At 42.5% G+C, this 22083-nt stretch overlaps 1 protein-coding gene across 2 annotated transcripts in view; it reads right to left on the bottom strand.

The window, feature by feature from the left end:
* The window catches only part of CREM (cAMP responsive element modulator), a 61354-nt gene that overhangs the window by 37533 nt on the left and 1738 nt on the right, over window positions 1–22083 (bottom strand). For both annotated transcript variants that reach the window (XM_054020960.1, XM_054020959.1), the window contains exon 2: window positions 3829–3975. In XM_054020960.1, the coding sequence (XP_053876935.1) occupies window positions 3829–3975 (147 nt within the window). The remainder of the gene's footprint in view (window positions 1–3828; window positions 3976–22083) is intronic.

Here is a 22083-nt window from a genome sequence, read left to right as displayed (position 1 = left end):
CTTCAATGATAATGCACAATATACATTAAATGCAAACGTTAAATTTGCTGTAGTAACCTCACCACAACCACAGAAATTAAGTTAGCATCCAGAAATTAAGGAATACATTTAACAACATAAATGATCATCTAAAATACTACATACCACATGTGCACTGGGGTTAGGTTAGTATTAGTGTGCAGACTTTAACTTTAGAACTTTCTTGACTTTTGTGAGTTTACATTTTCACATTTTCTTAGAGTTGTATTAGCATAATTTTTTACATATTAATTTCAGGTTTGGGTATTTTAAAAGCAAAAAACTGCACAGCTAAACCACAATCTATACCAGCAGATATTATTTTGTGCAAAACTGAAACTGCGATTAACCGAGTAAGGCAAAACACTATTTACATGATTCATTTAACTGCTCAGTCCACAGTTGTGTAGGATATGTACAAAAGTGGAACTGTGCAGTTATATTAGTTATATGGAAAATAGCATATTCACACAGAGAAAACCAAAAACTACAGTTTTTGTAGATTAGACTATTTTTAAACTACCTAAATATTAACTTGATTCAACAAAAGTGAGCTGGAAGTCTGACAGAGTCAGACTTGGACACAGTAAAGGTTCCTACATCTGGAGCTAACATCAGAAAAGATTGAACTCGGATGATTGCTGTACCTGTCTCACATAACCTAGGGCCCTAAACACTCGGGGCACAAAGCAGAACTTGCGTGGATCTGAAAGGGCATGAATTCCTGGAAGATTCTGAAAACTTGTGGCATTAGGGCACCTCATCCCAAGAGTATAAACAGTCAGAGGCTATGACTTCAAAGACCTACAGGTTACTGTAAACAAAGAAACCTAACGGCTCTTTTCCTTTACTGATTTAACTGCAATTCCATTTCTGCTCAAAACCATTTTGCACAGTCTGGCGCTTGCTAGGATAGTGTGGGACATATACAGTAAAATGAAGCATCCAAATATTTCAAAAACATAATGAGAGGTATTTCTGCAACTGTGAACAAACCTAATTTTAAACTAGACTGCAAAACCCTGCTGGGATGAGCAGAATCAATTTGTGGAGGTTCTGTTCATTTCTCTTACAGAAATTATGAAGGTTGGCAAAGGGGACTTAAAGTTGCCTTAAAGATTCCCCTAGCCTAGGCATAGGGTCACTCCAAGGCAGGCTGGAGGCATGTTAGAGGTCCAAGGGGCAGGGCAGAAACATGATGCTATCCAGCAATAATGTCAGTAGGGTGACCAGATGTCCCGATTTTATAGGGACAGTCCCAATCTTTGGGTCTTTTTCTTATATAGGCTCCTATTACCCCACATCCCATCCCGATTTTTCACACTTGCTGTCTGGTCATCCTAAATGTCGGGCAGAGTGGTCTCCTTGAGGCCCCTTTATCTGATGTGCACTGCTGAGATACATTACGACAGTGGTTCTCAACCAGGGGTCCAGGGCTCCCTGGGGGGCCGCAAGCAGGTTTCAGCTGGTCCGCCATGCAGGGCCAGAGTTAGACTCACTGGGGCTCAGGGCAGAAAACTGGAGCCCCACCGAATGGGGCTGAAGCCCAGGTCCCTGAGCCCTGCCTACCCGGGGCTGAAGCCGAAGCATGAGCAACTTGGCTTTGCGGGGGCCTCTTTGGCATGGGCCCCAGGCAATTGCCCCGCTTGCTATCCCCTAATGCCGGCCCAGGCTTTTATATGCAGAAAATCAGTTGCTGTGGCACAGGTGTGCCTTGGAGTTTTTATATCATGGGGGGGGGGGGGAATTCAGAAAGAAAAAGGTTGAGAACCCCTGCACTAGCAGATCTAGCCTTAAGAATGTAGCATATGTGGAGAAAGTGGCCAAAAGCAATACATGTCATTTCTTGGCTATCTGTACATATAATTGGGGGTTAAACCAATGAAAGGGATATACAATTTGTCTGCTGCAATGAGTTCTGTACCTATGGATATTTTTAATGATATGATAAAAATACTTAACACTTGCTGTTGGTGAGGGATTACCAGAGAGAAAGACTTCATTAGAGAGCAGCCAGAGCTGCTGGTTCTACAAGCTTTCACCATCTCCATTCCTTCCCAGCTCTACTCCAGCTCACAGCTCTAGACTGGTGTTTAACTACAAGGCCAAGTAAAAGTTCAAGGGCAGGGTGGGTAAAGGCCCTTCAGCCCCTCTTTTTTCCTCCCTCCTATGAATCTGCTGTAGACACCTGGCAAAATGCAGAGGGGACTGGGTGGAAAAAAGAAAGGAACTTCAAAGAATGAGCTGAAATGCAAAACATTCGCCACAATGCAGAGCAGTTATGATCCCTAATTTTGGGCAACAGCTTTTTCACTGTCCCAAAATACTCAGTCTTTGTCACCCTTCTTGTTCAAACTCTTGTGAAGCCATGGGGCAGAAGGGGGCAGGAGACTGTTGCCGGTACAGGCACCATGTCATCAATATGCCGATGACATTAAGCTTCTTTTCGTGAAACCCAGATTATACCATTTCCTCAGTGTCCCAGTGTCTAGTAGAAATAGGGTCTTGGGTGAAAGCCAGCTTAATAAAGAGGTGCTGCTGATTGGATGGGGAGAATACTTTAAGGATCTGATGAAATCTATAATTGCCCATGTAATGGGGTATACCGGCCCATTAGGGCTTTTGGAACCCTGTAAGGACAGAAACACCCTATCTCCCTTTAATAACCATATTCCCAAAGGTAAGGGAAAAAAGGAAGCAACCAGCCAGGGTTAACTGGGCACAAGTGCTTCCTTCCTTACGCCCTGATTGTGGGAGAAGACAGGGCAGCTGTAGTTGGCCCAATACCCGCTATGGGAGAGCAGCTGGTTCCTATTCCCCTAATAAAAGAGATGGTTGGTGAGAAACCCAGGGGAAATGTTTCTCTTGCTGGGTGACTTCAAGCCATGGGGCAAATATTTTATTTTTGTATGTGTGTTCCGAACTAAACTGAGTTGAAGAATGGTGATGATAGCAAGTGAGAAGTAGATTCCAGTTATCTAAGAGACCATCTCTCTTTGGAAGGAACACTTCTGCTGTCTGTGTCAAGAGTAAAATTTGAGGGAGCTCAGGATAGGATTAGGCAAGGTATTGCTACTCACAGCAAATACTCCTAAATCTGGTTGTTTTCAGAGTAGTCGTAAGATATTTTTGTCCAGTCTTTTCACTTATGAGAAGCTTAGTACACTGGTCCCCGTCCTCTAACTTAAGCAAGATCAGGTTTGTGAAGGTTTGCCAAATATATGCTACTTCTTTTGTAGCCATTTTTAATTTTTATCTTTATCACGTAAAGCAAACCCAGATGCAATAATGGATGCTGCTAAGAATAAACAATAAGAAGAGAAGCCGTATTTATAATACTTTTATTTGTATTGCTCCCAGATACTCTCATCAGTATAGGGGCCCCATTATTCTAGACTTTCTGCTAATACACTGAAGAGATAATCCATGCACTGAAGAGTTAATAATCCCATTTGAGACAAGATGTGGAAGGAGCAGAACAACCAAATGAGAAAACGAAGTGGAAGAGTCATTAAAATAGGGCCATGTGATTATACAAGTTTGCTATTGCACAAATTGAGGGTTCAAGGCATCATTTCTTTAAAAGATAAACAAGAAATATTAATGAATCTCTACACACCACCTGCCTAGCTATTATCAGTTGGCCATTACCCATGAGCATCTTGGCAGAAGTGGGTCTTCTATCCACTGGTGAGAAAGAAGATGGAAAGTTGAAGATCCAAGGTGGAGGTTTCAAAATGGGGGAAGGAGGAGAAACCACAAGCTTAAAATAATTAATAACTACAGCAAAAAATATAAAAGACAGCTAACCTGAACAGCCTGCATTGGTGGTGACTGAATCACTGATGGCTGTGTGGCTTGAATCACTCCCTGGACGTGTACAGTTTGACCAGAAGGCAACTGTACTAGAGTTACAGCTGGAGATCCCCTTCCAGCACTTGATCCAGCTACAGAAACCTGCAAGAATTATGATAATCATGTTTAAATAAAGTGCTCTGTAGATTTCAACAGATTCTTCAAAAAGCAATAACACAGATAAGTTAAATGATAAAATTTTGAGCCAAACTGCAAGAAAAAATACACATTATGCTACTTATTACTAGGACAAAATTATTACTATTTGTGCTAATTACATACCTTTAAGCTGTCTCAAGTTGGTGACCAAAAAAAACACTTGTCACTTTTTAAAATCTTGACCTTTTGTCTTAATTTTTCAAAGACCTGTCTGTTTTTTATTAAAGATCTCCAAGCTTTCAAAGACTAAATCTTCTATTCCTGGCTTGTACTTTAGGACAGAGTCACAGAGATCTCAACGAGAAGTATCTGTATGGGGTGAACAAATCCAATCATGACAGGATACTCTCAATCAGTGGTATGAAATCCTTTGGTCTTCTTTTATCCAATCTTTGGCTTTCTACTTGTATTCTTCAGGAAGATGTTCTAATATAGAGGACAATTTTTTTCCCCATGATAAAATAGTTGTATCACTAAAGCAATGCTTGGATTGTAAACTCTTCAAAGCAAGGACTATATCTGTATTATGTTCATACAATACTGAGCACAATGGGGCCAGTGCCTCTCAACACTACTGCAATATAAACAACTATACACCACAACTGATGATTTTCAATCCTCAAGGCTGACATGGTGGAGGAATATGGTTTCTTACCCAGATTAGCAATCGTTCTGGCCTCTTTTTCTTATAGTATTCTACAACAAAATCTTCCACCCTTAGGCTTTACTACTCCACCAGAGACTATCAGAGATCCAGATATTGGTTGGGAGAAGAAATATTCTAATCCCTATAGTGGGACATGTTAAATTTTATTAGTTTGTTTGCCAACAGGTAGTCAAACCCCCTTTAAAAGGCTCCAGTAAACTTTAAATAATTGACAGTGCAATTTTCTCTCTTTTCTGGGTCTCTAAAACCAAACTTTGTGAGACATCTTGTGGTATTATGACACTTCTAAATTTAGACCATATGCCAGTCTAGATAAAAAAAAAAACTCTTAGAAATGCCTATAATCATCCAGCTGCCAGAGATATTGAAGTGATGGAAATATTGTCCTATGGAGAGGTAAACAAGACTGGAAACTGTCATGAAGCAAAGGGAAGATTTTTAAGATCACTGTAATAGATCTGAATCTGTCTCTGGCAAATCATGCCTAGTCCTGGACACAAGAATAGATGATATAGAAGAAAAGAACAAAGACAATTCCATAGGATTTGTAGAAGAAGAGAAGAAACAGTCCATCTTTTTCAGCTCTTCAGTGTGAACTGGAAAAAAACAATTTGCTTGTGTTCAAGGTTACAAGAATTCATCATTCTCCAAGACTGTTGTTTTCAGTCCTGCCTTGGTTAGCATCCCAAAGATATATCTGGTGGAGAGTGGTCACATCCCAAAGCTGGACTACTCTAAAACAATAGATCAATGAACAGGAGACGGTGGAGAGGACACACTGACAGGAGCAGAATATTGAAATACAAGATGTAAACAGGCCAAAATGGAGCTAAAAGATTATGATAATTGCATTCTGTCTCATTTTCCAAAGTATCCGAGACATTCAGAATAGAGAAGAAAAAAATTCCGACTGTTGAAAGGTCTTTGATTAATGATCCCTGAAGATTTTGATTAGTGATCCCTGAGCAATTTTTCTGTGGGAAAACTCTGCTGGCAAAAGGTCATTTGTTAAGACAAAAGGTCTATCAGAGGAAAATGTTATCTTCTTGTTATTTATTTACTAGGAAGTGTAGTAAATAAAACATGCAGTACCATCAAAAAGCCTGGGTGCTGAATCAACCATACCTGAAGAAGGAAGTTTTATAAGTAAAGTAGACAGGATCTGGTCAACTCCTTTTAATATATTTATTACATAACTGTTAAATTGTCAATAGGAATCTGAACAGACTCTATCGGGAAAGCTAAAAGTAGAGGGCTTCTTACAACTCCCAAAAGGAAATCATCCTAGCCTGAAAAAGGCTTCTAAAAACAAGCATCAAAGACACCCAAAGCTTTCTCCACTCTATAACACATACACTCGTATTGTCATTAAGATGCTGACATTTTGAGCCCAAGAGCCAGCCAGTCTAAAAGATGGAAACTCAATATGAACTCAGAATATGATCTGCACCTTAACTAGAATATTGAAATAAAAACGCTTCTAGAGCAGGCTTTCCTTGTAAACTTAAAGGCCAATTATATATAATAGCAATTACAAGTATATTTAAGAGTCCATTTTATGCCATCTTATAATCACACAAGAAAACGTATCCAAAACTCCACCAGAGTAAAGCTTATTTAAAATTTCACAGGGAAAAATGATTTTGCTTTAATGAGTTCATACATGATATTATGTTCTGGGTGAAAACAAGCACATTTAAAGCTGGATCAAACTAAAAGAAATCTGTTCTTGTTTACAGAAAGAACTACATAAATAGAAAAAACATAATTTACACATTAAGCTAGAATTACATGACAATTATTACATTTGAGTGACTTTTTCTTTTAACATTTGCAGAACCTTAACAAAAAGTGATTTCAACACATCAGATTTACTTCTGTCATTTTTTTTAATTGAGTTTTGTCTCTGTAACTTTGAGATTAAGAATCACGTTTCCATTCTGATACTGTGCATCTCTTTAAAACAAAGTATAAATAATCCCGTAAAAGTAACATTGGATTTATTTTCTTTCATTCTAAATTGTTGACTGTGTTCCAAAATTGCAGCCTTCTGCATTAACTAAAATACCAGAACATTTTGACTTGCTTATTAGGTTACTTGTGTACTGATACTAATGGAAGTAGTCTTGGCAAGCCATGCAATCCTTACGTCAATGACGAGTGATGCTGCCTATGACATCTGAATTTCAAGGCTTGCCTAGACTGCCAATTACTGAAGGCTGATGAACAGCAGTGGCAATTCAGCAATCTGAAAAACACAGTTTTAAAAACACTGAATAGTGCAATGTTACAATGCATTTCACACTGTCCCAGGCAAGCAGAGGAAAGGAAATGTTGCATCATGTAGTATCATGAGATCTGATCCACTGAGGTGCTCGGCACCCTCAAATGCCAATGACCATCAACGGGCATCAAGGGCACTCAACGCCACACGGGCACTCATTTTCTGTATATTTAGAACCAGATTGTGTCCTACTTCTGGGTCAACGTGAAAGAGAGGAGAAGGTGTGGTAAGGACTACACACAGTCACTACTCTGATGCTTGGGCCTGCATCCATTCAAAAGGAATACTTCCCAAGGGTAGTGGCACTGCCATAGGGAAAAGGAGTTTTGGAGGTCTCCTGCTTCCCAGTTCTGAACTGATTATGAAAAGTGGAACTCCTCTTGAACAAGGATTAAAAAAAAAGGCACAGAAATGCTCTCCTAAATCCCTCACCTATGACTCAAAGACTTTAGGTGTTGAAAGCACTTTGGCCTTCAGCAGAGAGAAGATTTTTATGACTGTTTTCTTTTTTATATTGTACTCTACCAACTGGTATCTGGAAATCTAATGCAAAAATTAAAACAACCAACTGTCAACAACTGGCATAAATCAAACCCATTCCTACCTCTACCAGTTCCACTCTTCATGAGATAAATATCCTGGGCACAGGCCCAAATTTTTAAAATATATCTTACATAGTATCTGCCCTCCAACCAATAAACCCCCCACCCCCCAAAAAAGGGGGGGCTCTGACTCCTGGAGTGAAATCAAGAACAAAGGGCCTTCCACCAAAACTGCTCTGTGCCCATACCCAGGAATTAAACCACAGGGACAGAAAACAAAGGTATTTTGATAAGACACAATTTCTGCAACAGTGCAAGGGGGAAGAGGCTCTCTCTGCAACAGTCAGCTCCCGAACCACTCATGGCTTTATAGATGGTATTCCTTGCTTGAACTGCACTCCAGAAAGAATTCTGAACCACTTGTCATGATGACTTGCCCCAGTCAGGCTGTATGCCGACTGACTTCCCCCAATTAAGTTGCACGCTGACTAGCTGAATGTTATCTATATTCTTCAAAGTCGGTCTTAAGACTATATGTGACAAAAGTCTTAAGAGTATAGTGACAAAAGAATAGATAACTGTGTTGAGATCTGCATCAGAAGGAAAAAGTTGGTCTAGTCTGGACTCAAGAAACAAATGATCAATTTAATGAAATCCCAAGATCACAAACAACTGAGAAAAATTGTGACAGTACCTTTTCAATCAAGGGAGTAGGTACAGTTCCCTTTCTTTTCAAATGTACTTTTCTCTACCGAGCAACACCAGCTTCATTTTTTTCTGTATTGAATTTAAGTCAAGCACTGAGAAGATAGAACAACCGAATATTCCAGGTTTGATGTGGAGACACAGAGTTCATTTTCATCAACTTAATGATAATACTGCAGTTCAAAATGCCTTTCTTCAACAGCCTTACATACATGAGGGTGACAGGATGGAATGCTGTGGGACCTTCACTAGGAGAGGACATGCAATTGCCACAATCCTCTAAGTCTTCCCTATATGAATAAACAGATCCTCTGTACAACAATCCCATTCACCTCTATCAGCTCCCACAGATAAGTTAACAGTAACTCAAGATAGCCTTATCAAAACTTATACAATTTTATTAAATTGTAAGTACTATGACCTCTGATCACTGCCAGAAGATCACCAACCAAAGCAACAAGTGTTGTTTCAATCTGTTCCCCAGGTCTAAAGCCAGACAAATCCAGGAATCTAAAAGAATATAGGTGTCAATTAAGTCATCTTTAAAGTGGTAAGATTGTTCCTGTCAAACAGATAGTTTCTTGCGTAAGAATCTAACCACTGCCTGCTGTAGGTCACCAGCCAGCTTTCTTTCACAAAAAATGACATAATCAATTCTGATCAATAATGGGTGTGATGCTTCACTCCATATTCTTTATGCAAATATGCTTATGATATGAATATTACATGACTGAGATATACTTTATGCAAGATGGGTCTTGTATGGTATCATTGGAAAGTTTATAATTTACTGAATGTGATTATCCAATTTGTATGCCTGTATCATTTCTGTAACTGAAGTCAGGAATATTGACTATGTATCTGTATTTCAACTATGCTACTTCGCGTGACGCCCACTGCTAACACTTCAGGTACAACAATGGAAAAGCCAGACAGGGCGAATGGTCCATCAGTGAGGACAATGGACTGGGAAAAGGCTTGGCCTTCCTGTGGACAGTCCATACTGCCACTGACTCATGGATGTTGTGATACTACAGAGTCAGGTGATCTTGTCACCTGATACTAAACATTACATAGGACTTCTTGTAACTTTCCACTCACCACAGAAATGGCATGAGGTATATATAACAAATCTATGTTACAATCGACTGGGAAAAAACCTGCTACTAGCTCATAAGCCTCCTTTCTTATTGATGAATTTGTCATAGGTCCTCTCTGTGAGGATGCAGAGGAAGGGGGATACCTAAATAGCAATGCTTCAATAGTCAAAGTAAAAAGAGTATAACGGTCCAGTAGGCTTTTAATACACTGGCCCAGTGGCTGGTTACCATTATTCTTTATATTCCTACAGACCAACAGGATTCATTAGTCTCCAAGGGCAGACATTTGAGAAACACAATGATTGGAGAAAAGATAAGTAGTTATCTTTGTCACAGTTTCAGGGTAACTACACCTGTATTCCCTCCTCCATAGTCCACTCCAAAAGTTCCCAGTGAGGTCTCAGGTCTCCAGCCATCACATCTTTGGGCAGGAATCCTTGTCCAACTTCCTTCTGATCAGGAGGTTGTAAGGCTAAACAACTCCCTGACTTACACTGTGATATCCCCAGCAAGCCAATTTGCCTAAAGGCCAGCAGCTTTGCTTTGTCTCCAAGGTCTGTGAACAGCGTATTGTCAGTAGTTACAAGTTATCACACAGCTCTTTCTACGCAAGCACATTTATTCTTAAAATAAAAGCATTAGAGAGAAAACATAATAAAAACAATAAACAGATTTAAATACACACTAAATATCCCAGGGGTCACCCATGCTACTAGGCCAAAGTCTTTCGAACCCTTCTGCAAGGTTTGGAGTCGCCCTTGGACAGAAGGCCCTCTCCATTTTCTGAATCAGAAAGAAGGCCTGAATCAGGGTTAATCCAGACTTTTATCCAAAAGTCATTTCTTTGTCTCATGGCAGTGGTGGGCAGCCTGCAGCTGGTCAGGGTAATCCGCTGGCGGGCCGCGAGACAGTTTGTTTACATTGATCATCCACAGGCACAGCCGCCCACAGCTCCCAGTTGCCGCAGTTCACCGTTTCTGGGCAATGGGATCTGCGGGAAGCAGCGTGGTCCACAGAGACGTGCTGGCTGCCGCTTCCCGCAGCTCCCATTGGCCAGGAACAGCAAACCGCGGCCACTGGGAGCTGCGGGCGGCCGTGCCTGCAGAGAGTCAATGTAAACAAACTGTCTCACGGCCCACCAGCGGATTACTCTGATGGGCAACAGGTTGCCCACCACTGTTTTATGGTCTCTGGACAATCCAGTTTAAACCAGTATATGGGAGCCTCCCCAGGTGTTGGTAACTCTTGGGAGCGGTTACAATCTGAGTGATTTGCCTTAATCGCCTCCCACTGTTTTTGGTTCCTGGAGAAGTGTGGGAATCCTCCCCAGTGGAGTTGCATGCAATCCCTAGCCACAGCGATACACAAACTTAATAGAATATGGTCCTTAAAGATATTGCATGGGATTGCAATATCTGTCACACTCTTAACACTGTTGCAAGCAGTGTTGTTGTAGCTGTGGTGGTCCCAGGATATTAGAGAGACAAAGTGGGTAAGGCAGTATCTTTTATTGGACCAAATTCTGCTGGTGAGAGAGACAAGCTTTCAAGTTTATACAGAACTCTTCTTCAGGTCTTGAAGATGACGGAAGAAGAACTCTGTGTAAGCTCGAAAGCTTGTCTCTCACCAGCAGAATTTCGTCCAATAAAAGATACAACCTCACCCATCTTGACACTCTTACAACCTTATTTAACATCTTGTCCCCCTTTATAAAGCAAAGCTGTATTTAGCTGTAAAGTCTGAATTCCAGCCAAAAGCCAGATATTGCATCTCCTCACAGTAGTCAGACCATTTGACCATGTTGCTAGGCATACTCAATCAAAGAGATAGCACAGAGAAAGCAGCAAACTTTTTATTATTGCGTAACTCATTAAAAATCTCATGCTCCTGATTTAGTTAATCAGAAGCAAGTTCAATAAACATCTGACTGGACAGAACAGAAAAGAAGGAATGGGTGAGAAGCAATCTTAAATGCCATTCAAGAAATGTCTCATGCCTTGAGAAGAACTAAATCATAGACTCATAGACTTCAAGGCCAGAAGGGACCATTCTGAACATCTAATCTGGCCTCCTGCACATAACAAGCCACAGAACCTCACCCCCTCACTCCTGTAATACCTCTGGTTGAATTACTAAAGTCCTCAAATCATGATTTAAAGACTTCACATTACAGAGAATCCGCCATTTACTCTAGTTTAAACCAGCAAGTGATGTGTGCTTCATGATGCAGAGGAAGGTGAAAACCTCCCAGTGATCCCTCTCTTGTCAGTAATATTGGTTAGCAGCCAGAGAGCTAATGTAGAGAGATGATTTCGAAGTCAGGGAAAGCAATGTTCCATTCAGTTGCTTTTTCTTTATTTAATTCCTCCAGAGACAAAATACCTGAGAGAATCAACCCCAGTGAGAGCCACAGATCCATCAGTATGTGAACATACTGAAATATTATGTCTTTGAATTCCTTATGGAATGAGAATGCCAACATTTTCCATTCAATATACCTACAAAAATATTCATTTGATACTCCAGCCTAGGGAGCTTACCTCCCAAGGAAGTGAGTGTACTAGCAACGTCTTTAAACTTTCAGTGTAAGACAGTGGCTCACCTTCAAACTCTGGAGCATAGAAGTCTCCCAGATAGGGAAATTTGTTAACCAAGTCCTCCTCATCTTAAGTCAGGAGACACATAAAAAAGGGGACCACTGGAATGTTAATACTATGTGCTCCTTCCCAGAAGTAGGCCGTGCTACAGAACCAGGCGGTGGCTCTGCAGGAGGAAGAGCTGGGAGAAGTTGATCTGAAAATGTAAAGCTGGATAGAAGCAGTTAGGGAAACGAGGTCCTGAAGATGGCAGCCAACTCTTGTTCTAGCTGGTTGCGGTGGAAAACAGCCCAGACAAGAGACAATGAGCAGCGTCTATTATAGTGCTTTGCTTCACAGGAACAACTCGCTAGAACAACTTCACAGTCAAGAAAAAATGTCTGGCTGAGCAAAAACAGTATGCAGCTACAACAGTGTGCCCCTGGTGGCCAGACAGCTAAAATGCATGTTGATCTGCAAAGATTTGCTGCTCACAGCTCTCAGTCTCCTCCTGCTGCAGATTATTTGATGCCCAAACAAATTTTTGCAGAATTTAAGCCTTTTTTTTTTTTTGGTAAGATACCTATTTTTTTTCAGAAGGGCTGAGCACCTACAGCTCTCACTGACTCAGTTGTGAGTACTCAACACGTCTGAAGATCAGATCATATGTTTTAGCCTTTATGGCTGAAAAGAAAACTTTCCAAATGTGAATTGATTCTGTGCTCTCTTCCTGAGTCTGCAGAAGACAACAAGGTGTAAACTGCTTTAACTATAAATTTCCATGTCAAATTATATACCAAAATTTCTCACTATTTCACAGTTGATAATTTTAATTGAAACATCTAACTAAGGTGTATCTCTAGTGTGGTTTTAATCATCTGGTGCTGATTGTGACAGATCTGACAATTACCTGCAACATCCTTCAAAAACCTTAATGAATGAAGTTTAAGTATCTTTGCAGCCCATTGTATCAAATGCAAAGGTTATGTATTATTGTGGGCCAGGATTGTATGTAATCTCTCCAGCAGGGAGATGCGATGTGAACCCTGGGAAGAGTTATGAACTTCAAAGGAGGCATTGAATAATGTGCCAGACAAGAGTGGACTTTTGGGACAAACAGTAACAAGTTTGCCTGGGAAACCTCTACAGGGAGGTGAATGCAAATTCCCCATCTCTGCTTATGCAAAAACCTAGCCTTTTGAAGATATGCCCTGGGGAGAGGACCATTATCTGCTGATTACCTGTTCCTGGAGACTCAAGATCAAGGGCTCAAGCTATATAAAGGAAAAACTAATTTATCCATGGGTGTGTTAGTTCTAAGCTGAGGCTGTTATGAACTTGTGATCTTGGTTTAAAGGGCCGACTCCTACCAGAGCCCTTGGTGAAGTAGGGGGATGATCTCTGGTAAGCTTATTAGCATGTTTGTAGGTACTTTTGTCATTTTTAATATGTTTTCTCTGTAATGCTTTCACTTAAGAATAAATGTGATTGCTTATTAAGAACTGTGGGGTAACTTGTAATTGCCTTAGTTATTAGTTATTCATAGCCTTCGGAGAAAAAGCAAAGCACAGACATTGGTTTGTGTAGGTACTCTGGCTTGCTGGAAACATCACAGTGTGGGTAGGGAACTGTGCAGCCTCAAAATGCAATGGTCAGGAGGGAGAGAAATGTGGGTCTCTGCCCAAGAGAGATGACAGCTGAAGAGCCAGGAGCCTAGAGTGCAGGCCCTGGGTGAACCATGGAGGAGAAATACAGGTGTAATTGCCCTGAACTGTGACACAGATAATTACAAAAAATCTTTACCAAGGGAAAGTGCAGAATTAGTCAGAGCTTTGTTTAGTTTATCTGTCAGATGTCCCAAGTGATAGAATTTCCAGCATTTCTCTTGAGATACTATTCCACAGGCTAATAATGCTCAATGCTAGGAAGTTTATCCTGATATTCATCCTAGATTGTATACTTCTTAATTTCTTGCCATTACTTCTAGTTAAAGCATAGAACTTGAACTGAGCCACCTGAGGGAGGAAAATAGGGGGTGAAAGGGAGAGGCAAGTAAGCGCTGCTTATTTATTTTCCAGTTCAATCTTTGGAAGTTTGAAATTACTGCCTGAAGGAACACAGGAGTCTTAAAACCATCAGGAGCACCCCTACACCGAATACATGCACTTTCCTGAGAAGATTCTTTATCTACAGGAGATACATTCAGAAGAGAGAATAAACGAACAGAGCAAGTGCTGTTCAGCAAAGAAAAAGCAGCAACACTTACCCCTGAAGAGACAACTGTAGTGATGACTAGCTGGCTGGGGTCTGAATATGTGGGGCTCAAAATGAGGGTATCAAAAAGTACAGACCACTTGTCTTCATTGGGCAGGAATCCTGTCTAGAAAAGTTTAAGTGGTAAAAAGTTCACCCTGCAGGATTTCTTCTTCAGTGGACTCTTTCTTCTGTGGAGGCCTCAGATGTAGCCCTAGTAAGTGGGGTCACATGGGTGCATGACACTATTAAGCCTAACATCTTCAGGAAGAACAGTACACGTCTCAGAGGCTGGGATCCCAGAGGATACTATCTCCCAAATGGTATGGAAAACTCAGGGCTCAGAATAATCCCATCTTTTACGCCAAGATAAAAACAGGTGCTTCGTTGCTTAGGCAAAACCTCAAGGGTTGGAACTATCAGTATGCTTTCCTTAGAAACAAGAACACTCCCTGAGCTCCTGGTACTCTTATCAGTCAACAGTCTAAATACAGGGAAACAACGATACTTGTGTTGTCTGAGGAATGAAGACTCAGCAGTGAAAATATTCAGTGATATAGAAAGATCAAAGGGTAGGATACCATAATGGTAGTGGCCTTTTCCTACACAAAACCAGAGGTACTTCTCATAAAATGGATGGATGATCAGGTATAAGAGATGCTGTCAACACAACCCCTTTTCTTTCCGTAGCAAGAAATAATAGGAAAGGAACATGTTCTCCTTTTTACTACTAAAGGACCACCTCTATATCCTCTTTTTAGAGAAGGAAGATAACTTCTTCCCTTAATATCTTCTCATGAGAGGGATCTCTGAAAATGGAGAGGAAGAGGAAAGGGTACAAATCTAAAACTGAATAGTTGAAGGCTGTTGACTATCACATCAAACTTTCTGCCTGGCGCTCAATGCAACAGGCAATCTTACCACTGAGATGGGGCAGACCACTGACGAAAATGTTTAAACTTCTGCCTGAAAGAGGAGTGTCTATGGGCAGACTTCAGTCTGTTGGAAGTCAAGGCAGAGCTCTGCCTCTAGAATCCAAAGGGAGTAGTACCCTCTTAACTGAAGGCATTTAAAGTAGCTAAAGATGTCTGGAAAGTTGTCCAAAAGTCTTCAACTTTTTTTAAGCTGTCATCTCTTTCTTCACTAACACATCTTTTCACATAGAAAGTGACCTACTGTGGTCTGGGCTTCATACAGCAATGTGGTGCACTTCAGCCAAAAGAACTATTGAATGGTAATGGTTGCATTATAATGGGCATCGTATGCCAACTCGTAGGGCATGTTTGGCCATCATCTCATCTTCAGACACAAGTAATTTAAGATCTTGCATGAACTGAGACAGGATTTAATCAAAAATGAGCAACAGCTTGTAACATGAGGAAGTTGCACTTCTCAAACATGGCTTGCTAACTGTCAATTCACACCTGCATGATTACGTCTTTTCCAGCACCAGTGAGATCTTTTTGAAAATTATATATTTTAAAGAGTGTTTTTCCCTTACGAGTTCAGTTATTTTATAATCTAGCGTTTTAGTTCTGTTGACCTAATAACAAGATCAGTCTCCCTTTGATAAAGGTACATTGGTAAAGTGGGAATGAAAAAGGAAAAAACATACTGGAAATACTGGCTAGAATAGTTTTTCACTCATTGTAAATGTAACAATCCTCTTTGCACTGGAAATTTACTTGTGTCTAGATACTGAAGTGGAAATGTACAGAAAAGACCATAAGAGCTGCTTCAGTCTCATGGACACCTATGAGATGCAACCTGCTGTTTTTCATATCCTCTGTTACTCTTTTCCATTCCTGCAAGGTATATTAAATGAAAAAGAGAAAATATCAGTGGCTGTAGTTCTTTAATTTGGCTCCCTCTGGCTATTTACACGTGTAGTATCTAGGTGTTTACATTGCACATTCCAGGATCACATAGAGAGTAGTGTTCACTGGACATACTTGCTCTTTTTAGTCACCCTGCTTCACACAGGGTTTCAAAAGTATAAAAGGGGAAATGGTTTCAGCCACCCTTCAGTTCTTTCCACTAATGCAGGAATTCTTAACCCAAACTCTAAAGAAGTAAAGAAAGCAAGAGAGGAATGTGAATATGCAGAGGTAACACTATCTAAGAGCAGATCTACACTTAAAATGCTGCAGCAGCTTCTTCCATCAGCGTAGTTAATCCGCCTCTGTGAGGCTGTAGCTACATGGACAGGAGAAGCCCTCTCGTGGACATACTGCTGTCTACATAAAGCAACAGAGGGTCCGGTGGCACCTTTAAGACTAACGGAAGTATTGGGAGCATAAGCTTTCATGGGTAAGAACCTCACTTCTTCAGATGCAAGTAATGGAAATTTCCAGAGGCAGGGCACCTCACCCTCCCTGACTGAACTAACCTCGTTATCTCCACACTGATTTATACCCGCCTCTGGAAATTTCCATTACCTGCATCTGAAGAAGTGAGGTTCTTACCCACGAAAGCTTATGCTCCCAATACTTCTGTTAGTCTTAAAGGTGCCACAGGACCCTCTGTTGCTTTTTACAGATTCAGACTAACACGGCTACCCCTCTGATGCTTTCTACATAGTGGCTTAGGTCAGTATAACTGCGTTGTTCAGAGGTGTGGATTTTTCACATCCCTGAGCGATATAGTTATACTGATGTAAGCTTATAGTGTAGACCTTGCCTAAGAATTATAGTTGTGGGAATATAACTTCTGTCACATTGAGGTAGTCCACATATTTTCATTTGTAGAAGTTTGGCAAGCAGTACCATCCCAAAAAAGGTGGGCACAGATGTTCTAGGTGAATAAGAACTTCAAAACTGCTAAAATGAGCAACAGCTCTGGATACCAGGTCCAGAGAGTATTAGAAGGGACTTGTGATAGGTTAGTCTGCCCTTTAAGGGCAATGGTGCCAAAGGGTCAGCCCACCACCCTGTTATATGGCATGGTCCTTTAATATTTTGAGAAGTTTTGGTGTATGCAAGGATCTAGGAAATAAGAGGTACTGCTGGAGAGGAAGAAGTCCTGGCAATAAGCAGGACGTGGGAGAAAGTCAGTTACTGTTTCTTTAAGGGTCCAGGACTAGTGAACTTGCAGAGTGGGTGAGGCAACCTACTGGGGATGAGCTGTGAGAAGGGGACTGGCACATATGCTACCTCCACCCCCTTAGCAGGGTAGACACCAGCAGTAGAAGGCTGCCTACTGAGGCCTCCAAGTCTGAGGATTAATTGGGGGAAAGAGGCCAGCTGAAGGAGAAACTGGCTAAGGTTCTATAGCAGGCCTAAATTACAACCCAGCTCCAGGGAGGAGAACTGGAGACTCCTGACTTAAGGAGAAACAGAAGGACTGCCTAAGTTTCAATCCAACTTTGGGGAGGAGATATAGGGACTTCTGTCTTAAAAGAGGGTTACAGTTTAGGCTACCTCTACACTACAAGCTAGGGGTGCCCCTGGTAAGAGGATTTGATTTTGGGAATCGCTGAAACGAGTTGTTGGGGGCAGGAGGGTTGTAGAAAGCAGGCTTGTCTCCCACCATATGCCTAGTCTGAGCATCGGAACAGGCTACTGATTGACTCCCTCACGTCACAGGAATCTCCTTCAGAGATCTCCAGGAAACTCTCGTGGAGATACTGGGCAATCCGCTGCTGCAGGTTCTTCGACAGAGCTGCTTTGTTTCTTGCCCCATTAACGGTAACTTTCCTGCACCACTGTGCTGTCACGGGTGGGTGGGGAGGGGGGACCATTGCTTCACACAGGCAAGCCACATAGGAGCCAGGGCGGAAGCCGCAGTCTTGGAGAAGACCCTCCCTTGATTCCCTGCTCACCCTCAGCAGCGAGATATCTTCCATAATGATCACATCCTGTGGAAAGTGTGGGGACAGGAATAACTATCAGGCCCCTGCTAAAGTGCTGGCTCTCCCCAAGAGCCATGTGCCCAGTGTACAGCAGGGTCCAGGAAGAGTGATTTACCCTGCCCCTGCAGCTACTCACCATTTTCGGGGTCTTGCGGCTCATGTGTGCTTGCCTGGGGTAAGCCAGTTAGTGACAGGTGTGTAAGTAGTGGCTGTGTTTTAAATTACTGAATCAGTGTTCTCTGTGTTGCAAACAATACTGCTTCTGTACAATGTTGCATTTAAACTTCATAGAGATGACCTTGGGAGCCCAGCCTCCCTCTTTGTTATCAGCGGCTGAACAGCTGCGCAGAATTAGAAAGCGGCCAAGAAGAACGAAGGACAACTTTCTGCGTGATGTTATGATGAACTCAACCGCTGAGAAACAGGTATGAAGGAGTGGTGGAACAGCGAGAAGAGGGATCGAAAGGAGAATGCGGCACGCCAGAATGAAGCCACAGAGTGGCTCTTAAAGGTTATGGAGTTCCAAGCAGGCACGCTCCAGGCGATACTAGCTCTGCAAACCGAGCAGCTCTGCGCCCGCCCTCCCCTACAGCCACTGTCGCAAAACTCTTTCCCATGTTCCCCCCAGACATTGCCAACACACTCTTATCAACCTCCTGACTTCAGTCTCTACCCGCAGCATCCCATTCCTCCCTCCTCACAGTCCAGCACTGTGGCCTCCCACTACCCACTGCATTCAACACCCATCCCTCAACAATTTGGCCCTGCTGAAGTACAGTACCCACTGCATTGTACTCCAAAGGAGAAGGTTGGATATGATCCCTGGACATACACAAATCTTTAGCCGTCCCGGGACCCCACCTCCTCCTGGGACCTTCCCTTCCCCCATCCCCCTCATTGCTGATTTTTTTTGTTTGACTCTCTCCTCCAGTAGTTGTTTTTTAATAAAAAAAAAAACTGTTGGTTTGAAAGCAATTTTTATTCTATGAATTGAAAGCAAAAAGAGCACTGCAAAGCAACATACAATTATGTTAAACCCACATATTGCATTGTCTGCACCAATCATCTCCTAGCATTACAAGCACTGTACTCCCGAGCATAGCAACAAATATTAGTGGTTTTCAGCTTCAAATTGCTGCCTCAAGGCATCCCTGATCCTTATGGCCCCGTGCTGCACCCCTCTAACAGCCCTGGTCTTTGGCTGCTCAAACTCAGTCTCCAGACACCGAGCCTCTGTGATCCAGCCCTGAGTGAAGCTTTCACCCTTCCCTTCACAATATTATGGAGCGTACAGCATGCAGCTATAAGCATAGGAATACTGTCATCGGCCAGGTCCAGCTTCCCATACAGGAAGCACCAGCGGGCCTTTAAACAGCCAAAAGCACACTCAACATTCATTCTGCACTTGCTCATCCTGTTGTTGAACTGCTCCTTGCTGCTGCCAAGTTACCCCGTGTATGGCTTCATAAGCCACGGTATTAAGGGGTAGGTGGGATCTCTCAGGATCATAATGGGCATTTTGACTTCCCCTACGGTGATCTTCTGGTCCAGGAAAAAAGTCCCTGATTGCAGCTTCCTGAACAGGCCAGTGTTTCGAAAGATGCATGTGTTGTGCACCTTTCAGGACCAGCCTGCGTTAATATCTGTGAAATGCCCACGGTGATTCACAAGCACCTGGAGAACCATTGAGAAAAATTCCTTGTGACTAATAAACTCGGTGGTTAGGTGATCTGGTGCCAGATTTGGAATATGTGTGCCATCTAACGCCCCTCCACAGCAAAGCCATCTACAATGTTACGCATGTTGCCCAGAGTCATGGTCTTTCAGAGCAGGATGCGATTAATGGCCCTGCACACTTCCATCAACAAGAGTCCAACGGTCAACTTTCCCACTCCAAACTGGTTACCGACTCATCAGTAGCAGTCTGGAGTAGCCAGCTTCCACAGTGCAATCACCACGTGCTTCTCCAATGGCAGGGCAGCTCTCATTCTCATGTCCTTGCACCACAGGGTTGGGGCGAGCTCATCACACAGTCCCATGAATGTGGCTTTCCTCATGCGAAAGTTCTGCAGCCACTGCTCGTCATCCCAGATGTGCATCATGATGTGATCCCACGACTTGTTTTCCAAGCCCCAAAGTGGCGTTCCACTGCGGTCAGCACCTCCATGAATGCCAAAAGCAATCTCATGTTGTAGCTAGTACACATGGCAAAATCAATGTCACACTCCTCTTGCCTTTGTAGTTTAAGGAATAACTCCACTGCCACGCATGATGTGTTGGTCAGAGCGAGCAGCATACCGGTCAACAGTTCGGGATCCATTCCTGCAGGCAGGGTGTGCAGTACACAAACGGTTGAAAGATGGCGCCAAATGCAAATGGAAGCACAGGGATTGCTGGAATGAAAAGCAATGCATCATGGGGCATTGAGACAGGACCCAGGATGCCCCATGACCCCCTCCACCTTCCTACAACTCTTAGTGGCTGAAGAGGAAGAGATGCTCTGTGGGATAGCTGCCCAGAGTGCACCGCTCCGAATACCTCTGCAAGTGCCACATGTGAACATGCTATTGCGCAGGAAGCTGACAGTTTGAACACACAACAGCGGTTTCCCTTCAGCGCTCTCTGAGTGGCACTGTAACTGCAGGTGCTGTAACTCTGCCAGTGTAGACATACCCTTAGAGTACTACCCCAGCTCCCAGAAGGAGCAAGAAAGATTACAAGGATTCTTATAGAGACCAAAAGTGCGTGTGAACTGGGATGACTGAGTGAATTACACTGTGTAGACTTAATAAGCACTTAATAAACCAGAAAGGGGCTACATGTTTTGAACAAATCTAGTCTGGGTAATTGATTGAAAGAACCCAGGAAGTGCTGAGTGCAATATACCAGCAGAGAGGTGAGAAGCCACAAGGGGGTGTGCTGGAGGATAGTTCCATGACAGGATTGGAACCTCATTCTCCCAAATCAGGCTTCATTTGAATGGGGAAAAAAGGTTTAAATCCCACATAGAGCTTCAAGCAGCAGCCTTGCAAAATGTTAAGATGAAGATCATCTGAAGGCATATTATATCTCCTGGTGGCCGAGCATCTGTCAGGTCACAGCAATTCTGAAACACAGTCACATTGGAGGCAAATTCTGAACTGTGATGGACAGATCCCTGATCTCATTTGCATATGACCCCCAAAGAAGAATAGATGTGGATAGATTTGGAGATATATAGATAATAAATTGAGACCCAGTGGACACTTAAAGTATGGGGCATAACTTCCCTGGATCTAAATAAGGCTCAGGGAAAATACAGACAAGCTAGTACCCAGAAAGAACTGGAAGTAGGAGAGAAACTATGTTAGCCTAGTTTCCATAGCCAGGATTTCACCCAAATTCATGTCTAGGGATCTGGCAACTTTCACTGGCTGGCAATGGCCAAAAGTAATTACAAATTGATGCCTATGAGGTGCCTGTCACGGGACTGATCCTTTAAGAGGGAATCAGGGACCCACCTACCTGAGACAAGCTCCTGTAACAGAAAATGAACCAACTTATACCCACCTGGATCCAATTAAATCCTTAGGTGATTTATTGCCAGTTGTTTAGCTAATGTGCCTCATAAAGGCACATTACTAGCACTCAGTTGGGCTCTAGAAAACAGGAAGTGCCTGCGAAGAGTAGAGAGCTCACCAGAGCAAGGAACCCGGATGGTGTGTTCTCAGGGAGTAAGTAGCTCCTCAGCAGCAGGAGAAGGACGAGAAGGGATGATAACAATGAAAAGGGCAAGAGAATAATGCCAGGAGCCTGGGGGGCTGCAGCTGGCTGGACAAAAGTGGCTGCAGGTGAGTTCTGCAGCAAATTAAGGTAGAGATTGAACTGGACCCCGAGAACCACAGGCCCCACAGAGGAGGGCTGTACAAACCCCAAACTCAATGGGAGAGACTTTCTATTTCAAATATATTTCAATTTAATAAAGTAGAACCATAACAGGGGAACTTTGTTTTTCATTCTTTTGGACTGTGTGGCATTCTTAGGGGAAATAGAACCTATAGTGCCACATTCAGCCAGCAGGAGCCATTATGGGCA

This window comes from Malaclemys terrapin, chromosome 2 (genome assembly GCF_027887155.1).
Source record: "Malaclemys terrapin pileata isolate rMalTer1 chromosome 2, rMalTer1.hap1, whole genome shotgun sequence".
In the NCBI taxonomy this organism is placed as follows: domain Eukaryota; kingdom Metazoa; phylum Chordata; order Testudines; family Emydidae; genus Malaclemys; species Malaclemys terrapin.
This window is presented reverse-complemented; position numbering and strand designations above follow the sequence as displayed.